This window comes from Mastigoproctus giganteus, chromosome 3, assembly GCF_048544385.1.
Source record: "Mastigoproctus giganteus isolate SK-2022 chromosome 3, ASM4854438v1, whole genome shotgun sequence".
In the NCBI taxonomy this organism is placed as follows: Eukaryota; Metazoa; Arthropoda; class Arachnida; order Uropygi; family Thelyphonidae; genus Mastigoproctus; species Mastigoproctus giganteus.
In genome coordinates this window covers 103,689,473-103,712,694 of record NC_143577.1, presented here as the reverse complement: position 1 = coordinate 103,712,694, position 23,222 = coordinate 103,689,473, and the positions used below count along the sequence as shown (strand labels likewise).

The following is a 23,222-nucleotide window of genomic DNA, read 5'->3' as shown; positions in this document are numbered from 1 at the left end:
TTGTTTGGACATGTTTTATATTCATGTCCCCTGCCAGAGCAGTGACCGCAGGTTGATTCTGTTTGTGTACAGGTATGAGTTGTGTGGCCGTATTTACAACACCAGAAGCATTTCGGGACTGCCACATGCTCCCGGAATTGGTGGGATCCCCATTCAATGTAGATTCTCTCTTGTTTCTTTAATTGCTGCCAGACAGTCGGGGCCAGCTCTAGAACCCAGTTTCTGTTTGGTCCTGCCCTAGATCTGGTGGAGTACCTAGGCTGCACCAGGGTTCGCTGTTCCTGTAGTTGCTGGGGCGTCGGTCTCAGATTTCTGCTTATTATCTCTGTGGCTAACTGTTCTGGGGTTAGGTCTTTGTCAATGTCAAAGAAAATGATAGCAGGTCCTCTCTTTTTTGGCAATTCTGCAGTCAAACCCAAGGTGGCAATTTTTGGGTTTTTCATTATCGTCTGTATGTCTTCATTTCCCTCCGTTTCAATAACGAGTCCTACATTCCTCGTTTTCCGGATGGACTTTATCTTAGTAGCTTTGAGGTCATCCCTTAGTTCCTTCATCACAGTTGTCTTTATTTCTTCACTAGTTCTCTTTTCCTGGGGGCCATCTGTGGCCACAGGTCTAAGCACAACCAAATTGGGTGTCATCAAGAGAGGTTGCTTCCTTTTTGGGGGCCAGCACTGAGTTTGTTTTCCCTGATTTTGGTTACTCCTCAGCGTTTCAGCATATGTGGGCGTATGCTGTTGCATTTTATTTGTCCCACATTCTTTATAGGCCTGCAGCCTCGTGGTGACCTTTTCATTTTCAACATATGTCTTGAAAAGGATAGTCTCCATCTTGTTAAAGATTGTGACGATTTGCGACCTCACAAGGGTGGTTATTCTGTTATTCGGTTCTTTAAATATTGACTCCAGTGCTGTTTTGAGTGCCAGTGACTTTTCATAGACAGTGCCCACCGGTAGGGAGGGATCTATGGGGGGAGTTTCCTGCTGCTCTTCGTTGTTTGTTTCTTCGTTTGCATTGACATTTTCCTGAGTGTCCTTATTCTCAGTTTGGGAGCGTGTTCCCCGCTCTATTTTCGCTGTTAACAGCTTTTTGTTTTTACGCTTGCTTTGTGTTTGGGGGGTCCCTGGACAGGCGTCTTCTGTGTTCTGCTGTTGTTCTGGGGGGGTTATCTCGTCGTCCTGCCCTTTTGGCTCAGTTTCTTTCAGTTTGTGATTTTTTCTATCCATATCAGCAAAGGTTCCGGATAATCGGACGTGCGGATTATGGGGGTTGTCAATCTTTATATCAATTTGTGGCTGTAATATGCTGGTGAACAATACCCGCTACACGCATATAGGGCAAAAGATTAGCAATCAATAATCTACCAATTTTCCCAATAAGTCCTACTGAATCCGCCAGGGTGCGGGAGCACGGAAGAAAAGTTGTAGCTCGCCCATGCAATGACTATTGGTAGGGAGGAACGGAGGTAGGGGGATAACTTGAAGACGCATTTACTTCACTATGTTGTTTACAAGGTCATAGAGTGAAGGAGCACATTCCTACGCTATAGTAGCACACAGGGGGGGGAACTAATCCCCAGTCTAAGATTGTGATTCAGGTGTGGTGACCGTATGTTGTCACGTGGTCACTCTCTCCAATTCTAAGCCAATGGCGATTTTAACGGCAGACCCATTGTCGTTAGCGTTGGATAAATAACGCAAACAGAATCTCACTTCTATCCAAAGAAAGTTAAAACAAAACTCACCAAGGTGTTCCAGTTCCTTAATGGCTTTGATCTAACACAAATCCAGAGTTTGGCGCTAACTTTAAACTAGTAAACCAGGTCACAATTTACGGAGCTGTCACACACACGTGCACTCTTGGAAGCGGCCATTTCAGGACATGTGGGAACTTGATATGTGCAAGGTTCCAGACGGGTGAAAAGTTTGTTGGGAGAGTCCTATTTAAAACATTAAACTTGGTGTTACGGCGACACCATCCTATTACAAGTGCTTCATTTTGGAAAATTTTATAACTTGACTTAGGCGCCTCCGTAGCCAGGTGGGAAGGACCAGCAGTATGTAGCACACGCTTCTTGATTAGACCGGGGTTCGAGCCCGTCACCACCAAATACGGAGGATGCAGAAAGGTCAGGGAATGACCACCGCATATCCCGGAGCAATATGGCCTTAGTTGCTAATGCTCCTAAAAACCAAATAACTAACTATAACTTGACTTTAATTTTATAATTGCAATGGCTGAATCAATTAAGGGATTGTGGTTGTGGGAATGAACGTGCTGCGTGAGATCGGTGCTGGCTTGATTAGTCTTAAAACTGTTATAGTGATAATATGCACGTGTGTTAGAAGTTTTAATTGGGCCGTATTTAGTAGTAGTAGTGCTCACGATATAGCATGCTTTACAACCGGATTGACATTTAATCAAGTAAACGACGTTGTTGATGTCAAATGTTGGATATACATTTGTGCTTCTTTTTATGGGGTTAATGTAGTCCCCATTTTGTTATATGATGAAAATATTAATGTTATGTCTGTGTTGACAAATACTTGGCGAAGCTGTCTGGTGTGTTGACTGTGACAGGGGAGGATGACACATATGTTTTGTTTGTTGTTCTGGTCGGTGTTGTGATTACGTGGGTTGTTGATCTTATTTTCTGCAACAGAAATTGTGTGTCGATTCAATTATAAAAGATATTTCCTAGCTGTGAAGTTTTTTGTGAGATATTGTAATTCTGTAGCAAGATCATCGTGTAAAGAACCGTATTTAATAGCATCGTAGACCTGGTTCTAAAGAATGGACTTTTTAGTACTGAGTAGATGATGTGATTGAAAGTGTAAATATTTTCCTGTGTGTGTATCTTTTCTATAAATTTTAGTTCCTAGCTTTGTGCCTGTTTTGTATATTATAAGATTGAGGAAATTAATCTTGTTGTCAGCTTCCATTTCAAGTGTGTATTTTAATCTTTCATGTATTGCATTAAATTTAATAAAAAGTCTGTCAATAGTGGAATTGTCTCCTATTAATAAAATACCCGAAGCAAAAGGTTGGAATAATTGGTGTTCAATAGTAGCTAGGTAAATTTCTGATGGGGGGCTGAGATTCCTAGTCCAATGGGGAGTACAAATGTTTTTTTCAAATATTTGATCTTGAAAATTGAAGTGTCTAGCTTCAAGTAAAACCAAAATGAGCTCTAGAATGCTGTGAATGCAAAGGGTAGTACGCTTGCCAAGGTTGTCTACCATTAAAAGGTTTTGTAAAGCTTGTAACGTAAAATCTAAGTGTATATTAGTATATAAAGAAATGACATCAAAAGTGGCTAAGATGTCTTTTCCAGGTTAATTTGTCTTTGGCAAGTATTTGCCAACACAGACATAACATTAATATTTTCATCATATAACAAAATGGGGACTATGTTTAACACATACAAAGAAATATCCGATATGTGACATCAACAACATCGTTTACTTCATCAAATGCCAATCCAATCGTGATGTGTGCTATATCGGGAGCACTACTACTACTAAATATGGCACAATTAAAACTTCTAACATATGTGCATATTATTATTATTATTAGCCATATGGTGCAAGGAAGCCTGAGGCTTATGCTGCACCGGCCAAAAAAAAAAAAAAAAAAATTCTGAATTTCGAGAGAGAGAGAGAGAAGTAGAAGGGAATCACCAAGAAGAGAAGAATGATGATATCCAGCTCAGGACCCTGGGTGTTCCAAGCCCATACTCACTAGATGTGAATAACAGCTTTAAGACTGATCAAGCTGGCACCGAACTCACGCAGCATGCGCATTCCCACAACCACAATCCCCTAATTGATTCAGCCATCACAATTATAAAATTAAAGTCACTTTATAAAATTTTCCAAAATGAAGCACTTGTCATAGAATGGTGTCGATGTAACACCAAGTTTAACGTTTTAAATAGTAAACTCCCAACAAACCTTCCACCCATCTGGAACCTTGCACATATCAAGTTCCACATGTCCTGAAATGCATCATGGGAACTTGGGATATTCTTTAAATATACAATCCCTTCTCTCTCTTATTATTGTCAACTGAAGATGTTATTACGAAAGTCATCCATTATGACTATTGGCTTTATTTATTAGTTCTTCACAGTTTCAGCAATTCACATAGGACAACCAGACCAGGGGATGAGGTGCACTTCTTCTTCTTCCTTTGGGAAATTTTAATTACAGGTTTTTAATAATCTCTACTCTATTTATTTTTAAATAATTCTATTTCTATGGAACTTAATTGGATTTCCACAACTTTGCCTTAAACACCAGAGTACCATCAGTTAAGCTTTGCTATTATTCTCATTAAGTTGAAGTGTCTGAACTATTATTTCAGTCTTTTCTAAATGATGCTGCAGTGATTCTTTAACCAGTGCCTCCATTAATTTCCCCAGAACAGAAGTTAAACTAACAGGTCTGTAATTACTTGTGTTACCCTTTGATCCTCCTTTGCAAATTGGAGTCACATTTGCACATCTCCAGTCCATTGGGATATCCCCCGAGTCCAAGAAAGCTCTCGTAATTAGGGCTAAAATTTTACTTACTTCCTCTGCTGTTTCCTTTCTTCTGTTTATATTCAACAATTTCTTCTCCACTTTCCTCTTAGTTATTACAAAATCATATAGCTCCCTGCCAAAATTTGATAAACGTCTGGCATTCCTCTCACTGAATATCATCTCATATGTGAATGTAAATGCAAAATACTCATTTAGTTTGTCAGCTACCTGAAGCAGATCAGCAGCAGTCGAACCATATCTATCAAGTGGTCCAATCTGATTCATCCCCTTCCTTCTAGAGTTTACATAAGTAAGGAACTCTTTGCTATTTTTCTTTGCATCCTTTGCCAAAATATTTCCTGTAAACTGTGTTTATCTGCCTAATCTCCTTTGTGACTTGATTACAGATAGACTTGATTATTATATGTTCTATAGGCTTCTGTGTGACCTGATAATTTATATGCATTTTTCTTCTCTGCTACGAGTCTCATTAGTTTATCTGACCTCTATTTATGCCTAAACCTTGAACAGTATTTCTTAGTTGGTATGGAAAGCCTAGTAGCTTGCCAGATTAATTCCTTGAATGCTTCTCATTTAGAATTTGCTGTTGGTAATATCATCAGTTTGCCCCACTGTATAGAAGTTTTAAAAACTCTGGGACTAATTTATTACAGACCTATTGGTGATATTTCATAGTACTTCGTTCTTAGTAGTGAACAACAGTAGTATGAACTCATACTACTGCAGTATGAGTGTCATCGATTTAATTGTATCTCATATTGTGACTACTTTCACAACTAGTTATCATGATATTAAACTACTTCAAAGAAGTAACTCTTTAGAAATGGAGAAGACTATTGTGACTTATTCTCAGCAGATACCACCACCCGGATGGTATCATTTCAAGGCATATTGGCCTATCATCTGTGGGTGGGTGGGTAGGAAATCTGGTATTGTAATCAACACCAGGGTTCCTACCTTATGAAGTACAACTCCACAATATGAGAGATGACAAATGGTATACATAGTAATAATACTAAAAGAAAAAGTAAACGCACAAGGCATAATAGACTATGAATTGTAAATTCACTACAGAACGATCAGTGATATTTCACCGTACTTCGTTCGTGGATAGTGAACTAAAACAGTAGTATGAGTGGCATCGATTTAATTGTATCTCATATTGTGACTTCCTTCACAACGAATTACCATGATATTGCCCTACCTTGAATAAGTAATGCTTCACCAATGGAAATGACTGTTGTTACTAATTCTCGATGGATACCACTATTCAGACTGCACAGTTTCGAGGCTTATTTTCCTATCTTCAGCGGGTGGGTGGGCAGGTACCCTTATTTGTGCAATCATGTCAACCCAGTTATGAAGCATAACTCCACAATATGAGACTAATTTATATATACCATAGTCTTCTGTATTACGTATATCATGTATTATGTATTATATGGAAGCATTACTTATTCGAGGTAGGGCAATATCATGGTAATTCGTTGTGAAAGAAGTCACAATGAGATACAATTAAATCGATGCCACTCATACTACTGTTGTAGTTCACTATCCATGAATGAATAATCATATATTATCATATATTATGTATCACAAAGGGGATCATCAAAGGGTGACACGAGTAATTACAGACCAGTTAGTTTAACTTCTGTTCCGGCTAAAATAATGGAGTCACTGGTTAAAGATGCATTGCAGGATCATCTAGACAAGACTGCAGCAATAATTCAGACACAGCATGGGTTTGTTAAGGGAAAGTCTTGTCTGACAAATTTGATAGGATATTATGATGTGGTTACAAAGGAATTGGATGCAAAAAATAATTTTGATATCATATATTTGGATTTCAGGAAAGCTTTTGACACTGTTGCACATGGAAGACTATTGTACAAATTGGAGCAGAATGGTATTAAGGGTAAGTTGCTACAGTGGTTAAAAGGATGGTTAAGTGGGAGAAGACAGGGGTGGCAATCAATGGGTGCTGCTCTTCGTGAACTAATATTATTAGTGGAGTCCCACAGGGTTCGGTGTTGGGTCCATTGTTGTTTTGTATATTTATCAATGATATTGATGAAGGTATATCAGGCTTAATGTCGAAGTTTTCAGATGATACAAAGGTTGGCAGGATTGTTAATGAGAGTAATGGCAGTGTGCTACTGCAACGGGATCTAGATAATTTGGGCAGATGGGCTAAGTGGCAACTGAAGTTTAACCTTGACAAATGCAAAGTACTGCATATGGGTAGAAGTAACCCCAGAGAAACGTACCAACGTGTGGTTCTACACTTAAGGCGGTAGAAAATGAAAAAGACCTGGGAGTAATTGTGCAGTCAGATAAGAAGCTTTCTGAGCAATGCAGACAGGCTGCCAGGGCAGGTCATTTGGTTTTGTCAATGATATATAGGAATTTTGCTAGCAGGGAAAAGGAGGTGATTGTCCCTTTGTATAAGGCAATGGTCAGGCCACGCCTTGAGTACTGCGTACAGGTTTGGAGGCATCATTTTAGGAAGGATGTAGATTTATAAGCGTGTACAGAGAAGAGCAACAAGATTGGTGAGGGGAATGAAGGGATCCTCTTACCAAGAGAGGCTTAAGTTCTGCAAATTGCAGTGGCTGGAGACTAGGCACCTGCACGGTGATCTGATTGAGGTGTATGAGACCTTGAATGGGTTGAGCATGCTGAATTCTGATGCGATCCTTCCACTTGTTCAGATTACGAACCTGAGGGGGCATAAATTCAAATTAAGAAAGGACAGATATAGAATAGATGTGCGGGAATTTGCCTTTAGCCAGCGGGTGGTTAATTGCTGGAACAAACTTCCATCTGTCGTTGTGGAAGTTGATAGGTTGAATAAATTTAAGAAGGAACTGGACAGGTATTTGGAGGGAATGGTGTGGGTTTTTTGTTTTTTTGGCTGATGCTGCATAAGCTCATACACTTGCTTTCTTGCATCACATGCTACTACCACTACTATCTGATAATATGTGCTCCCATGCACTTGTCTTTGTCACCTGTCTCAATGGTTCATCTAACATCCATATGGCCAGCCCACAAATTCCAGTCAATATCTGGAAAGTTAAAATTTTATTATAAGAAATTCCAATTTACTGTCCTGCTCTATTTTTCTGTTTTAGTCATCAGTCATTAGGTCTATAACACAGTCCTACTCTCAATTTGCTTTACCAGTGCTTACATCACACCAAACTGACTCAACATTGCGCTGGTCAACTATATCGACTGGGTGCACTGTCTTCGATTTAATGCTTTTTAAATATGAGCTTAACATCTTCACCCCACCTGCCCTGTCTGCCCTTTCTGTATACATTGTACTCCCCATATTCAATTCAACATCGCTTATGTCCAACTGATGACATGGCTTCACTTAGACATAAGCAATGAACTACTTTAAGTTCATTAAATTTATTTACAATGCTCCTGGCATTAGTGTACCTGTAAGTATACTCTTTGATACCCTAAAACAGACCATGTATTTAATTTTTCTCTGATGAATACACTGCAGGGCCTGGAATTTCTCGAAACCTTGTTTTCCAGACTGCTCTATGTTCCAATAGAAGCAGTATAGGAATCAATTTTGCCTGTGTATAGGTGGGCAGGAGCGGCAGTGCATAGCACACGCCTCTTGATTAGACCGGGGTTCGAGCCGACCACCAAATACGGAGGATGCGGAAAGGTCAGGGAATGACCACTGCATATCCCCAGAGCAATATGGCCTTAGTTGCTAATGCTCCTAAAAACCAAATAACAACATAACAACAACAGTCTGTATCTCTCCCCAAGCTAGCAGTTTCAGACCCACCTATCACTGCCTCCATAGCATTAGCAAATATTCTTGCAACCCGTCTATTTAATTCTATCCCATCCTGTTAACAAGCACAGACTACGCTGAGAAAAATTCTTCATCAATTCTTGCGCATATGCTCAGGGGCCAAATTGATTGAAAAGGCTCTCAACATGTACTACCTCCTATTATGCCTTCACAGAATTGCAGACACTTTCAAATTCAATCCTAACTCATGATTATCCCCCCCAACACTGCCCTGTATTTCTTAAGTAACCCCTCAGTTCTACTTTTAATACCAAAGTGTACAACAATATCAACTTTTGTGTCATTAAAAGATATCTGTTCTACAGTATCATCTACTTTTGCCCCTGGCAGACGGACAAAAATAGATGATGAACAATATCTGCCTCTTGGGCAAACAATATCTACCTCCTGTGGGACCAGTGCATTCTGCCTTGGAGATTGTTACTGTGTTGCCTGATGCACAAGTGTGAGCTCTGGCATTGAGTTGGGCAGCTGAGAGCTTGTGGTTCCCATTTTAATTCCTTTGAGGCGATCTTCCTTACTCTTTAAACTCTCATAAATGTCATCGGAATGCCGAGTTGGCAACTCAGCATTCCGATGGTATTTTAATGATTTGAATGCTGAGTGGGATGCAATGATGCAATAAATAAGCAAAAAAAAAAAAAAAAAAAAAATTCACATATCCATCTCCTCCTATAATTTAACTTGTTTTCCCTTGATTATATTCAGGATTCAAGCCACACTACTACAATGCAAGATTTAGGTTTGTTCCAGCAATCAACCATCTGCTGGCATCTATTTTCCAACAATTCTTCCCTGGTTTCAATTTATGCCCCCCCCCCCCACATATGTACAGGTAGTTCCCTACTTTGAGTAATTCGTTCCTAGCGTGCACTCGTAAAGCAAAAACTCAAAGTGGGAATTAAATTTACCATAGATGTAATGTTAAAATCAGGAATTTCTTTCTCAACTATGAAATTAGTTATCTAATTAGTTTATGCTTAAACAATGATTGATTTATCCAAAGAAATAAAATCAAGCAATTATAATAATAATGAAATTATTTATGACTTACAAATGTTAAAGAATGTTTATCCTTCATCATCGATTAAATGCACACTTGTTGATCACTCATTGTTCACTTGGTTTGGTGTCTTGGCACTCGTTGTTTTGTTGGAGGCATAAGGAGTCATCTCTCTTCAGAAATGCGTCAAGAGGCGTTTGTTTCCAAGATAGCCCTCTCTCTCTCTCTCTCTTTATTTTTTTATAAATTTCATGGTAGCATGTGTGGCGCCTTCATAGCCAGGTGGGCAGGAGCAGCAGTGCGTGGCATGCACGCTTCTTGATTAGACCTGGGTTCAAGCCCGTGACCACCAAATACGGAGGATGTGGAAAGGTCAGGGAATGACCACCGCATATCCCCGGAGCAATAAGGAATTAGTTGCTAATGCTCCTAAAAACCAAATAACAGATAGCACGTGTAAGCATTTTTTAAATATCTGTAGCAACTTTCCTAATCTTGTGACTGAAAAATCTCACTTGCCTTTTCTATGTGTTGAAAAGCTTCGTCTACTCCCTTGAGAGTAAAGGAACGAACGGGAGTTTCAGCTGTTAAATCTTCTTCTTCCTCAGCTTCTTTACATTTTGCTATTTCAAAGAGATCTTCATTTGTGAGCTCTCCATTGTGCGTGCCTGAAACAGATCAGTGACATTAGTTGAAAAAATGTCAAGCTGCAATTGGTTAGCAGTCTGCTTCTGTTTCATTTTGTACAATCTCTGTTGGTTCTTGAATTCCTTCAAAATTATCAATAAACTGAGGACACATTTTATTCCAAATATCCTTCAAGTTCTTCTCTGCAATTTTGTTCCAGGGTTATTGTATTATTTTAATTGCATTTAAAATATGGAATTCTTTCCAAAATTCTTTAACAGCTGGACCTTATCCGTTGCATTTATTAACATGTTAAATGTCTCCCAAAGATAATGCACTTTAAATGTTTAAATAACGTCTGGTCCGTTGGCTGCAAAAGTGGTGTCGCATTTGGTGGCAAAAAATTTATTTTAGGATGGTGATGTTGCAGAAATGGTAGGTGGCCAGGTGCATTATCTAAAATCAGAATCATCCAAAAAGGAATATTTTTTTATCTTCACAATATTGTTTTACTTGAGGCACAAATTGATCGGAAAAACCAATCTTGGAATAAAGAAATGTAGAGAAAATTCTGAAAAATTGTTTTTCGTATAATTGAAGATTTCAGTGAAGGGAAAACACATTTCACCATAATAATGTAAAAACCCATACAATTTCAGCAATCAGTATTTTTGCAAATGCAATAACATCAAGTTTACTAACTGTTTATAATTGTTTGCATTAACAGAAAAGCCACATAAACTGGAAATTGCAAATTGTGTTTACTGTTTTATGGTGGCTGAAATCCAGAAATGTGCTCTAGAAAAATATCACAAAGGCATTCAAAATTGATTCTTATGAACTTATGATTACAATGAAAGTATTTTAATGATTTGAATACAATTTTCATTAAAAAATGACCTTTTACAGAGATAAGCGAAAACTTCAACTTCTAAGGTCTTGGAATGAATAACCAAAAAAACAATGTATTATTGGGTTCACATTACGATATTTTCACGATACGATGGTGCCTCTGGAACAGATTAATATCGTAAAGCGAGGGGTACACTATTGTATAACTATGAAGTTGGTGTAAAATGCGGTATTTGTCAATGTTTAGCATTCATTTTTTGCAATTAATGTTCATATTTTTGATTTTGTTGATACTTGAGAGAAAAAAAAACTTGTAAACCTGGGAACTCATAAAGCGGGTACTTAGACTTATCATTGTTTAGTCTAAGCAAGAAGAAAAATCCCATCAGCAGTGAGTTTGCTCAAACCATTCAAAGCCTTAAACACCTCAATCGAATCACCTCACATGTGCCTGGTCTCCCGATGCTGCAATTTGCAAAACTAAAGCCTTTCGTGGTAAGAGCATCTCTTTATTCCTCACACCAATATCATTACCCTTCCAGAAGGATGTAGAGCTACTGTTCCAGCAGCCTACATCCTTCCTAAAATGAGGCCTCCAGACCTGTATGCAGTATTCAATGTTGCCTGACTATTACCATATACAATGGGATAATCATCCCTTATGTTCATCTGTTATCACCTTACATTTCCATTATCTTAGAGAAAATGAATGAGTGTAGGTAAAATGCAGATAAAAGAGAATTTTGTTTTAATTAGTTTTTATAATTAATATAATCAAAAATGGTAACATTTATCAATTTTGCTAGTTGGTGGATCACATGTGCAACTCCAAGTGAATTTTTTCAAGGAATTTGGAAGTTTTTAAAGGTTTGGGGGGGGGGGGGGGGAGAAAAAAAGCTCATTATGTAAATGATCTTACTGTACCAATTTTTGGTCTAATTTAACTTTATAGCTGAATGTTAGAGTGGTATTATTGTTAAAAAATAAAATTACATATATTGTGTACACATTACAGTATATTATATTATAATATATTATTTTTATATATTATATTAAAATTTAATTTAGTTTCATCAATTTCGGTTTGTGAGCTTATATAGTCTCAATTTTGTTGGAAAGGCATGCCCTGTTCTTTGAAACTGACATAAATATGAAATCATAAATATGTAAATACAGTTGACAGTCAGTAGCATCATCTGTTGAGTTTTAAGGGAGACTTTATTATATGAATGTAATTTGTTGAATTTTTATCAAAATGTATATTTACATTCACACGCCTGGCTCCTCAAATAAAAAAAAAATAAAAAAAAATATATATATACAGGTGACCCCCGCTTAACGCTGATCATTCGTTCCGGAAAAACAGAGTGCTAAGTGAATCCGCGCTAAGCGAGCGCCGACCGGGCTAGCCGAGTGGGTAAAGTACCTGCCCGGCAACCCAAAGGTCGCGGGTTCGATTCCCGCCTCGGGCTTGGATCAAAGTACTGCAAAAAAAACCTTGGGAGGTGCAATATGGCCACAGAAGCCGATGCGCCAACAACTACCAAATCAAATAAAAAAAATCAAAAGCTAAGCGAGCACCGCTTTCCCATAAGGTAACATATGTATTTGTGAGCTGCGGTCAGTGCCATAGGATATTTCCTAATGAATAATAAACAGTAATGAAAAGATGCACAAACGTTGGTCAAAATATTTAATATTCAAATATTTGCACATATAACATATTCTGCATTGCATACGTATAATTATGTGGTAACTACTTGCATATCAAAAGTAAATTTAAAATTCCAATTAAAATAATGAATTTAATTTAATTGATGAATTTAATCATGAAAAATGTGTGGATTTTGAGTTGAACTTTGGCCCTCTTCCAAATAAACTAAAAGGGGTATTAATTTTAATCCCCCGCAGCGTTAAAACCAACAATAAAGTCAACCGATCCTTCACCGCTTTGAAACCTAGCATGTTTTTTCTTCTTTCAATATGAAACTTCTTTTAGGCATTCGTTTCCACAAAAGTCCTGCTTCATCTATGTTAAAAACTTATTGAGAAGTATAACACATAATACCCCTCTTCAATAATTTTAACAAAAGTTCTTTTTTGAAAGTTTCGGCTCCTTGATCTGCACTTGCGGCTTCTCCCTGGATTTTAAATCTATTCAACCAGCCCTTACCAGTTTTAAATGATTCCACATTTTTTTTTTTTTTTAGGCGAGTTTTCTTCAGATCATCATATTGGCTAATCTCTTTCTCTCTCTTTTTAATATTTAACTTAACTGAATTCTGCATTGGAATATTATCTTCAATAAAATTAAAGTCTTTCCATTTTAATCCTAATAGCCGGCCTAGTCCTAGTTGCTTGCAGTGGAACAGCTATCTTTCCCGCTGCAAAAATTAATTCTTTATTTTTTTATAATTGTTCTTACTGTTAAAGGTGCAAGTCCTAAATTATGGCAGACATCCGTTTGTCGTTGACCGGAATCGATTCGCTTCAAAACGTCTAATTTACTTTTCGAATTCAGTCTTTTTCTTACATTTATAGTCTTCGTACTGCGCCCAGACGTTGTTGCTTTTTCATTCCTATCAGTCATTATTAGCTCTTCGAAAATGTAACTGCGTTGGTTGAATTAATTACGATACAATGTTCAAGTAAACTTTCCGTTACGCACGATGTCTAATACTCTACTGAGTGATGACCAGACTTCGGATAAATGCATATAACGCAAATATTACAAGCAATATACTTGATCATTTTTTAAAATGTTGATCGCGCAACTACGTTACAAGTCACTGTACTGAAACTAAATTAGCTTGCAAGAAAATTTTACTATGCGTGGGAAAATTTCTAAAGTCGGCGTGGGAAACGTTTTAATACTGTTTTGCTATTCATTTTCAAGCTATCGACTCCATCAAATGAAACGATTTCGTTAATATGTCAAAAATGTAATCTGTAAAAGAGCGTTCTAGTGATCTGTGACAGCATTATAGTCAGATACGGGTTATAATATAAGAACAGCGTTATAGCGAATCAGCGTAAAGCGAACCACATTATAACGGGGGCCTGCTGTATATATATATATATATATATATATATATGCATCCATATATATCCATACTTGCATTTGGATTAGTAGCTTTGTATTTACAATAGACAGTTATTTTTTTTATAATGAATTATATGCAACAGTGTGTGTATATAATTACTGAAGTGAAAAGATATTCTTGAATGTTTCAGGTGAACATGCCAGCTGATAGTTTTGAATCACCTCTCACACTGGCAGCATGTGGTGGCCATGTTGAACTAGCAATGTTATTGCTTGAAAGGGGAGCTAATATAGAAGAAGTTAATGATGAAGGTTATACTCCTCTTATGGAAGCTGCCAGGGAGGGACACGAAGAGATGGTTGCACTTCTCCTCAGTCAAGGTAAAAGCATTTGGTTGTTTTTGACTAAAAGAATCATCTTACTTAATCCTAGAAGATTTTCTATATTTTATGACTAAGAATTATAAAGAATCTGTAAAGTTGAGAGGTCGAAGAGTATATCTACATGTATAATATACTGACATCATTTGATACCACTATTGTAAAAAAATATTGACAATAAGATTAATTTTTTAATAGGTCATTAATTTCCCAAAAAAATGTGTTCTTGAAATGGATTTTTTTAAAAAATGAAAACCCCAAACACGAGAGGTATAAAACCTATAGTACTTAGTACCGTGCTTGTGTTGGAGGTAGAGAAGATAAAAGATAATATTTGTTGACATTAGACTTGAACTTCTGTAATCTGTAATTTTCAGGAAATATGTATGAAGGAAGGTTCCATAAAACGGCAGTTGAATGAATAAACGAGGAAGATGAAAAGTTGGTTCTGTGAGTTTGAAGTTGGACAGTAAATTGACGTTGGCTTGTGGTGGCATGTATTCGGACTGTTTTGAAAGAGAGTGCGGGAATTATAGAAGCCAATTCAGAAGCACAGTACCCATGGAAGTATCTGTAGAAAAGGCATGCAGCAGAAACAGTACGTCTATGAGACAGCGAGTGGAAAGAGACAGTTAGAGATGTGTCATTAATTAACCTAATGTCCTCTTCTGAATGGAATCTAGAAGGCTGAGAGAGGTTTTGGGGGCACTGGCCCAGATGTGGGAACAATATTTCATGGTAGGGCGGATTTGCGACTTATACAGAGTGAGCAGCTGTTTGGAAGAAAAGTAATGCCGAGAACGAAAGAGAAAACCAAGTTTTTTAGATGCAGAGGAAGCAATATTTGTAATGTGCTTCTGCCAAGAGAGATTAGAAGTCAGCGTAATCCCCAAAAGAGACATATCATTTTGCCTAGAAATCAGTGTCACCAAAGGTGAGCATAGGAGTAAAAGAATCCTTTTTTGCGAGAGATAAGACAAGACTGAGTTTTAGAAGGATTGAAATCAATTAAGTTGTCTTTGCCCCAATGGAGAATTACCCGGAGATCGGCATTTTAGGAATTGGTAGTGGATATGTGAGAAGTTGAAGCTGATTGAGCAGGGTAAGATTTCTCAAAATGGAAAGTAGAATGCAATGTGCTATCATCGGCAAAACTATGGATAGGATTTCCAGTCAATGGAATAAGGTCATTAATATACAAGAGGAAAAGAGTGGGGGAAAGAACTGAACCTTTGGGGGGGACACCAGCATTAGTTAGAAGACAGAGAGCCATCTACCATCACCCCAGTGAGTTAACAGAGAGAAAACTGGATAGCCAGTTATAAAAAACAGTTGACAAACCATAAGATGGAAGCTTGTTTAGACCTTTATGCCAAACAAGATCGAAAGCCTTTGAGATGTCAAGAGCAACTGCTTGTGTATCACTGAACTTTTCCATTGAATTTGTCCATAAATGGATAACATAAGCAAGAATATCACCATTGGATCAACATCGATGGAATCCATACTGGTGATCATTGATCAGACAGAAGGTTTTTTTTAGGTAGTTTAAGAGTTCGCAATTAATTGATTTCTCCATTACTTTAGAAAGAGTAGAAGTAATTTCAATGGGATGATAATTGGATGGGACTGATTTGTCACCCTTTTTAGGAACTGGCTGGATATAAGCAAATTTCCAAGTAGAAGGGAAAACACCTTTAGAATAAGAAAGTTAAAAAGCGGCAAAGAACAGGAGCAAGTTCAGGAGCACAGGTTTTAAGCACAAGTGGAGAAATAGCATCAGGACTTGGAACTTTCTTAGCATCAAAATCCTTCTGACATCTTTTTGATGGAAGACCACATGAGGCATTGAATGGAGCATGATGGGAATGGCGGAAGGTGTTTTTCCAAAATCCTTAATACATGAGTTGGAAGAAAAATGGGATGCTAGCAGGTCAGATTTATCCTTGGCTGAAGTGACAACAGAACCATCTGGTTTTGATAGAGGTGGGAGCAGAGATGGGCAAAAGTTGCAGCAAATAGCTTTGGCAAGAGACCAGAATGCTTGGCTACCATTAGGGCAAGAAGCAAGTTTGCTACTCTTAGCCTGTTTGAAATCTAGTTTGGACTGATTAATAATTGCTTTACAATTGTTGTGAGGTTTGGTGTAGGCAGAAAATGAAACTGAAGAATTGGAAACAAGCCAGTTATGGTATGCAACATTCTTCTCTTGAACAGCCTTAGCACATTTATTGGAAAACCAAGGTTTAGATAAAGGACGAGATTTTAAAGTGGAGTGTGGGATAAAGGATTCCATTCCAACAAGAATAATTTCACTGACACGATCTGAGCAAACGTTGACATCAGAAGTTTTGAAACAGTAATCCGACCAAGGAAAAGAAGAAATGAAATCTCGCAGGTCATCCCATTTTGCATTCTTGTAATGGCAAACAATACGAGGTTGGGAATAGCCATGAGATAAAGGCTCCATTGGACAAGAGACAATCACCAAGTTGTGATCTGAGGTGCCTAAAGGACCACTCACTTTGACCCTATACTTAGAAGGGTTGTTTGTGAGAAAAAGATCAAGTGTGTTGGCTATATGGTTAGGATTGTCCGGTAGTATTGTAGGTAAATAAACAATCTGGGCAAGGTCATTAGTAATTGCAAAAGCCTCAGCATCTCGAACAGCTGGGTCAGTGTGACTAGAAAACCGAAGCCAACTTGAGTTGTGAACATTAAAATCACCAAGGAAAATTACTTCACTGTTAGGAAAGTTGCACTGGAGAAAGTCAAAGAGCTCTAAGTGATTAGTTGAGTTAGGAGAACGGTAGAGACAACAGATGAATTTGACAGAATGAGGTAAAGAGATTTTAAGCCAAGTCTCTAACAGGGAATATCGGAATGGACATATACACAAGTACCATCTTTGAGGCGAAAGGAATCATAAAGCAAATAATTTGGACAAGTGAGTGAGCAGTAGCTGAATCAACCGATAACTGAAATTCTGTCAGAAAAAGTACATGGGGGTGTGGCAGACAACAAGTGGATATGGAGACATCGTTGAGATTAGAATTGAGACCACGTATATTTGTAAAATGAACTAGGAACTGTTTGGGAAGTTTAGATATTTTTGCAGATAAGCTTACTCTGTTAGTTTGACAATTCATTTGACAATAGTAAGAAAAATTGGTGGGACATGCTGTATGAAGTAATGAAATTTTTGGATATGGCATACACATGGTAAGAATATACCCAGATCCTTGACATAACATGGCCTCGACAATGCCCCCTGCATACACACTACTCGGACTCCCTACAGTCACTATCTGGCAGAGTAATGGTAGTAGTGGTATACACCAGCTGATCCGGAAGCCTCCTAAAGAGTTACATATAGGTTCGGTCCAGTGTACTAACTAGTGTTCGGCCTGCGAATACCATTTTAGAACTGTACCCTCAAAATGTAAGGAAGATTGGATCTCGCCATGATGTTCATCATAACCTTCAAAGTCATCAGTCATACTGCATGATGGAAGAGATGGGGAAGGGTTGACCTTAATTTAGCTCTAGAGACTAAACATGGGTTCCACCATTTCAAGCCTCCAATAAGCAAAGTGATGGTATTGCACCGGTTGATGAGTCATCTACCCCCTAGTATTGCCTGGTAACACAGAGGGGCGGCATTTCTCCATGTGGTGTGGGTGCCACACCTTAACCCCGCTTACGTTGGCTCACACCTGGGTGGTCACCCACAGTGTGCTTGTGCATGGAGTTATACCCAGGATTACTAACAGTCCCACTATCGTGAAGGTGCAAGCAGATGTGGCTGTTACAGACCGTCCGGACTTCTCCACAATTTGGTCCTCTTGACTTGAGTGTCACCCGAATCTCAGTTCCATCAGTGTTTTGGACTCCCAGGTAACAAGTACAGCTTGTCTGGCCTATCTTGAGGGAATGTTTCACAAATTATTGACAACCTCAAGGACTGTTGTCAATAATTTGCCTTTTTGAGAAATTATGACAACTGCAATGATCCAATTGAATAGTTTCTAATGTGTGGGGTTTGGGAAGTAATGTCTAGATTGACGGTCAAATTTACAGAATGTATATCATAAACCATTAGATAAGATGACCACTTGTGGATTGTAAAGAAACCTGTATATTGAGGGAATGATAGGCATAATTGCCTGTATAATGTCTTCCAAATTTTCTTTATTTAATGTCATTCTTAAACGCTGTAGTCCTTTAAAAGATATTGCTGCTGCTCATCTGTCCTATGAAAGTACCTTAGATTTGTAATTTCATTTTATCAAAGGTTTTTTGATTACAAATACAGTTGGACCTCTCTTTAACGAACTTCCGTATAGCTAACTTTTTTGATTTTCCCTTGATCATTACATTGAAAATAGTTTCCATATAATGAACTGATTTTGAGAGATCTGGGTACACATTGGTTGCACCTCTGGCCTTTAGGCAATAGAGCTGATGCTGTTGAAAGCAGTAATTAAGAGCTAAAAGGTTTAAGAAATAAACACTTTAGCTTTTAATAGAAAGGATTTAATCATCTTTAGAGCATTCCACAATTTAGTGGTGCCCGTAAAGCCTTTACTGTACCGAGAAGTTGCGCTGGTCAACTGGTACCTACGTGTCCACAGCATATTGGCAAAGATTAAGGCATAATCCCGACACGGACATTGGCTCTGGTCAACCTGTTTTCTGTTTTAAGCACCCTATTAGAGAATTAGGAGAGAGTGATTTTACTTTATCCTGGAAATTCATCTGTTGTTTTGCAGAAAGAGTCATCCACACAGACAGGTGAAATTTCATTAAATTTCACCTGTCTCTCTATGGTAGATACAAGTGGTTCCTAAATCAGTTTTGTTTTCGCTGCTGTGCAAGTAACCTTACATTGTCTAAGAGGAAATCCTTGAGTATAGTGGAAAAAATGGAAGTGCCATGACTGACTTGAAAAGGTTATTTCTTGTGAAAGTGGGGATGTAATTGAAGAAGGCTGTACTCATCGGAAAGAAACAGTTTTTAAAAAAATTATGGAGAACTAAGAGCCCAAAGTCATATTCAACGTTGATGAAACAGATCTTATTTGCTGAACAAGACACTGACTTCTAAATGTGATAGTGGTAAAAATAGTAAGGAGAGAATTGCATTCTTGGTTGGTGCAAATATAGCTGGTAATGGAAACCTGAAGCTTTTGGTAATAGGCGAAAGTAAAATGTTTCAAAGGATTACAATTTTTCAAAGGTGTACAGTTGAACCACAACAAAAAAGCTTGGATGACAAGTGAAATTTTTGAACAGTGGATTTTAAATTTCGTTAGAAAGATGACGAAAGAAACAGAAAAATCGCTTTGATTGTCTACAATTGCCCTGCCCACCTTCATTCTGAAATTTTGAAAGTTACAAGTGTGAAACTTGTTTTCTTTCCTCCGAATACCTTGTCTAAACTGCAGTTAATGGATCAAGGCATTATCAAGAATTTGAAAATGCACTACTGAACTGAAAAAATTATACTAAAAAAAAATTAATAAAATTATACCTTGAAAAAAATTATACCAAGAATAGAAACCAACCTATAGATTCTGTTAAAGATTTGTGGATGTGCATATCATAGTTGGCAAAAGTGTGAAGTCAAGATGTGACAGAAAATGATTAAGAATAATTGTTTTGAAAAAGCAGATTTTGCTTAAAATGCCAATTAACAGCGATGAGAGGGATGAACTGCTACAAGACATTGAGCAATCTTGGGAAGAACTCCAAGCAAGAGGTTTGATCATTGCAGAAATTGTTCTTGAATAATTTTTAGGAGTTGGTAATGATATCATGGCAGCTGAATTCTGAGTGATTCTAACATTTTGGAGTCACTCAGATATTCAGCTACTTGGAGAGTATTCAAACAATTAATGACAGTATTGACGATGAGGGCAATGACGGCAATATTAAACCTTCCAAACATGAAATGTTGGCAGCATTTGAAACTTTGGGTCGAGGCCTTCACTGTGAAGAAATTATATTTGAGTGAAACAAATGTGAACATTTTTATGAACGATGTACAGTAAAATCCGGTGTACAACAAAAAAATATTTTATGAAATCATTCTTAAAAGAGTACTAATATATTGTCCGCAACATGTAAGTTGTCATTTCTTAATATGTGTGTATTAATAAATTGTTTTAAAATTTAGAAAATTTATTCATTCCCACTTATTTCTGATTTATTTCCTATATTTTACTGTATTTCTGAATATATTAATACAGTATTTTTCACTGTTGAAAAGCGTACAATCGATTTCGTTATATGGAATTCCGACTGTATATGTTCTGCAAATACTATATGAAAATATTTTAAGTTTTCATATTAGGGCAGCTTTATATCAAAGAAAAAGAAAATTCAAAAATATTGCTTTCTCTTCAAAATACATCAACAAAGTGCATCCACTTTGGTTCTTCAAAGCGAATGTGAAACCATACTACACTTATTTTATTTTCCCATCATCTTATAACTTTTTTACAGCCTTATTTTTAAATTTATTCAAACTGTCATACCATATATTAAAGTTTGTTCTAGCAGTCAATTACTCTCAGACTGAAAGCAAATTTTCTCACATCTGTCCTGCAACCATCCTGTTCAGATTAAATTTATGTCTACTTCTGTGTGCCATATAAATTTTAATTTTATTCAAACTGTCATACCATATATTGAAGTTTCTTCCAACAGTAAACTTCACCCTGGCTGAAAGCAAATTTTCTAACATTTATCCTGCAGCCATCCTTTTTCAGTTTAAATTTAGTCTACCTCTTTGTGCCAGCTGAGAAAGATGTTGATCTGAGAAAGGTTGAGTGAACTAAATTCCATTGGCATTTAGTTTACTAAACCTACTTAAAGCCTTAACATGTTCGCTAGTTTTACAATTATAAGCATAAATAGCACTGAAAAAAGCACTAATGCTTTTCAGTAATGCTTGATGGGATCTGATTGGGATCCTTCCACTTCAGATTACGAACTTAAGGGGGCACAAATTCAAATTAAGAAAGGACAGATGTAAAATAGATGTGCGGAAATTTGTCTTTAGCCGGCGGGTGGTTAACTGCTGGAACAAACTTCCATCTGTCGTTGTGGAAGTTGATAGGTTGAATAAATTTAAGGAGGAACTGGACAGGCATTTGAAGGGAATGGGGTGTTTTTTTTTTTTTTTGGCTGATGCTGCATAAGCTCATACACTTGCTTTCTTGCATCACATGCCACTACTACTACTACTTTATTTGCATCGCATACATTCTTCTCTGCCACTAGCCTCATTAATTCATCTGACATCCATTTAGGCCTAAACCTTGAACAGTATTTCTGGAATGAAAACTTAGTAGCCTCCAAAATTAAGTCCCCGAAGGCTTCCCATTTAGAATTCATCCCATTAATATCATCAGTACAGGATTTACAGAATTTAAAAACTGTCTGAGACCTCTGTAGTCACCTTTACGAAAGCAAAAGCTCTTCACTTTAGCTGTGATGGTAGTAACATCTTTAAATAATTCCCACATCAATACATTGTGATCACTGTCGCCCAGTAGTTCTTTTATCTGCAGATTTTTAATGCATGAAGAATCACTACTGATAATCAGATCAAGAGTATTACTCCCTCTGGTTGCCTCTCGAACATGTTGCTGTAGAAAACAGACATCCAATAAATCCACAAAAGTCTTGCTGGTGTGCTAGTGACCAATCCACAAGTTCCAGTCAATATCTGGAAAGTTAAAATCTCCCATTATGAGACATCCTGATTTACTGGCCCACTCTATTTCTCTGTACAATTGTTCATTATACTCATCAGATTCATTAGGTCTATAACACACACCTACTCTCATTTTCCCTTTCCCAGTGCTATTAGCATTAGTAGAGGCCATATGATGCAAGAAAGCAAGCTTATGCAGCATCAGCAAAAAAAAAAAAGACACTTCCACTTCACCCCTTCATTCGTTCGAAATACCTGTCCAGCTGAGCCTTAAATTTATTTAGGATATCAACTTCCACAACAAGGGATGAAAGTCTGTTCCACCAGCCAACTACCCGCTGGGTAAAGGCAAATTTCCGCACGTCTATCCTACATCTGTCTTCTCTCAATTTGAATTTATACCCTCTCAGGTGTTTATTCTGAGCAAGAGGAAGAATCCCATCAGCATTGAGCATGCTCACACAATTCAAGGATTTATATACCTCTATCAGATCACCTCGCTGGTGCCTAGTCTCCAGACACTGTAATTTGCAAAACTTAAGCCTTTCTTCATAAGAGCACCCCTTTGTTCCATTCACTAATCTTGTTGCCCTTCTCTGTACTCGTTCCAGCAGCTCTACGTCCTTCTTGAAATTAGGCCTCCAGACCTGTATACAGTACTCAAGTGTGGCCTGACCATTGCCTTTTACAAGGGAATAGTCACCACCTTATCCCTGCAAGAAAAATTCCTGTATATCATTGACAAGACACTATGAGCTACACTTGCAGACCGTCTGCACTGCTCAGAAAACTTAATATCTGCCTACACAATTACCCCCAGGTCCGTTTTATTCTCTACCACTGTCAGTGTAGTACCACAGAGTTGATACGTTGCTCTGGGATTGCTGTTTCCCATATGTAGTACTTTACATTTGTCAATGTTAAACTTCATTTGCCACCTCTCAGCCCATCTGCTCAACTTTTCTAGATCCTATTGCAGCAGCGTACGGTCATTAGTGTCCTGAACAAACCTGCCAACCTTCGTATCATCTGCAAACTTGGACATTAAGCTTGATATACCATCATCAATATAGTTTACAATTACCGAAAACAATAATGGACCCAACACTGAACCCTGAGGGACTCCACTAATAACATTAGTCCACGATGAGCAGTGTCCGTTGATTACCACTCTCTGTCTTCTCCCCCTCAACCACCCCTT

General features: G+C 37.7%; 1 protein-coding gene across 3 annotated transcripts in view; it reads left to right on the top strand.

The window, feature by feature from the left end:
• Positions 1-23,222, top strand: part of LOC150088195 (ankyrin repeat domain-containing protein 17-like) — a 1,023,061-nt gene that overhangs the window by 196,128 nt on the left and 803,711 nt on the right. For all 3 annotated transcript variants that reach the window (XM_090369376.1, XM_090369375.1, XM_090369377.1), the window contains exon 8: positions 14,110-14,299. In XM_090369376.1, the coding sequence (XP_090225502.1) occupies positions 14,110-14,299 (190 nt within the window). The remainder of the gene's footprint in view (positions 1-14,109; positions 14,300-23,222) is intronic.